Here is a 1693-nt window from a genome sequence, read left to right on the forward strand (position 1 = left end):
AAGCACACCTCACCCATACTCATAACCACAAACACATTAGAGATGAAAAGAGACATCATTGTGATATTTTGTCTTTCCATCCTCTCTGTCCTCTGAGGGACCTTTAACTTTACTCCGTTTTTACATATTCTGATACTTTATACTTTTACTGCACTCAGAGGGAAACACTGTACGTTTAGCAGATTCACGGTATTAGTACCGCTGACACAGCGGTGAGGACTCCTCTGAATGTCTTTGTATTTTGTGTCTTCAGGCCGGGACAGATCTCTGCCATCACGTCTCTACCAGACTCTCTGACCACCTGGGACATCAAGGCTGTCGGCGTGTTCAAGGACGGTCAGTTTGTCTAAATTCACGCTGAAAAAGACGAGAAGTTTGCACAGAGACACAATAAAAAGAGTCTCCACAGCTCAGAAATCACGTCATGAGAATGTTACAGGATTTAGGACTTTTTTCTCAGATTTTAGGACATTTCTCAGATCTCAGGAGATTTCTAGGATTTGAGGTTTTTTAGGATTTTAGGCCATTTCTCTGTTTTTGGGACGCTTTTCCGGTCTTATTGTGCTGTCCTCTGTGTTTGGTGGGCTGAGGACAAATAAAGACGTGATGTATAATCTATTGTCTGTGTCTCTGCAGGTATGTGTGTGGCGGAGCCGGTCCAGGTGTCGGTCAGCCTGCCGCTCAGCGTGGACGTCCCGCTGCCCTATCAGGTGGTGAGAGGAGAGCAGCTGGAGCTGAAGGGCTCCGTCTACAACCAGCAGGCCGACAGCGTCACGGTGCGTCCGCGGTCCGCCGCGTGATGACGGTGGCTCAAAGCATGCTGGGAGCTGCAGTTGAGCGCGGTGCTAACTCTTGTGTCGTCCTCAGTACTGCGTGACTCTGACGGTCGGCCCGGCGCTCTGCCTGCAGCAGTCCAAGCCGGCCGCCGGGGGGACGGGGCTGCACTCCACGGCCTGCAGCTGGACGCCGCTGGCTGCTGGCGAGGTGGGGAAGGTGAGCTTCACCCTGCTGGGCCTGCAGGCCGGAGAACACACCCTGACCTTCACCCTGAGGACACGCCAGGGGGACAGAGACATCCTGGAGAAGACGCTGAGAGTGGTGGTGAGAACACAGACGGATGACAGCGTCAAACTCAAATCATGTCCAAATAAAAAATCAATAAATAAAACAAAGTCCCACTCAGAGTCTTAAATAAAGAAAAAAAAAGTCATATTAATAATGATAATAATGTTCGATTTACTTTAGATCAGTGGTTTTCAACAGGTGGCTCGCGCTCCAAAAGTGGGTCGCAGGTCCACTCTGAATGGACAACAAGTGTATCCTGTGTTTGTGTTTCAGCCTGAAGGAGTGAGGAAGGAGGTGTTTTCTGGAGGGACTCTGGACCCTCAGGGACTCTACGGTACGTTGACTCCGTCTGACCTGCCGCTCTGTGATTGGCCGCTATGCTCTGACAGGAAGGTCAAAGGTTAAAGCGTGTTTGTGCTGCAGGCTTCGAGAGGAGGACGGTGGAGCTGAAGAACAACCTGCCCACCAACATCGTCCCCAACACACCTGTGGAGAGGATGCTCACCATCAGCGGTGAGACACAGAGACACACACTGTGGTGCTGAGATATAGAGCGACAGAGACACGCAGAGACGCAGAGACACACACTGTGGTGCTGAGATATAGAGCGACAGAGACACGCAGAGAC

At 51.1% G+C, this 1693-nt stretch overlaps 1 protein-coding gene across 1 annotated transcript; it reads left to right on the top strand.

Moving 5' to 3' along the window:
- Positions 1-182: 182 nt before the first annotated feature.
- Positions 183-1610, top strand: LOC121966773 (complement C5-like; the record flags this gene model as incomplete). The annotated part of the gene is made up of 5 exons (XM_042516839.1): positions 183-336; positions 637-776; positions 868-1101; positions 1339-1399; positions 1489-1610. Coding segments are annotated over 5 exons (711 nt in total), but the record flags the coding sequence as incomplete, so codon positions are not given.
- Positions 1611-1693: the final 83 nt, after the last annotated feature.

The sequence above is a fragment of the Plectropomus leopardus genome, unplaced genomic scaffold, assembly GCF_008729295.1.
Source record: "Plectropomus leopardus isolate mb unplaced genomic scaffold, YSFRI_Pleo_2.0 unplaced_scaffold25850, whole genome shotgun sequence".
Lineage (NCBI taxonomy): Eukaryota > Metazoa > Chordata > Actinopteri > Perciformes > Serranidae > Plectropomus > Plectropomus leopardus.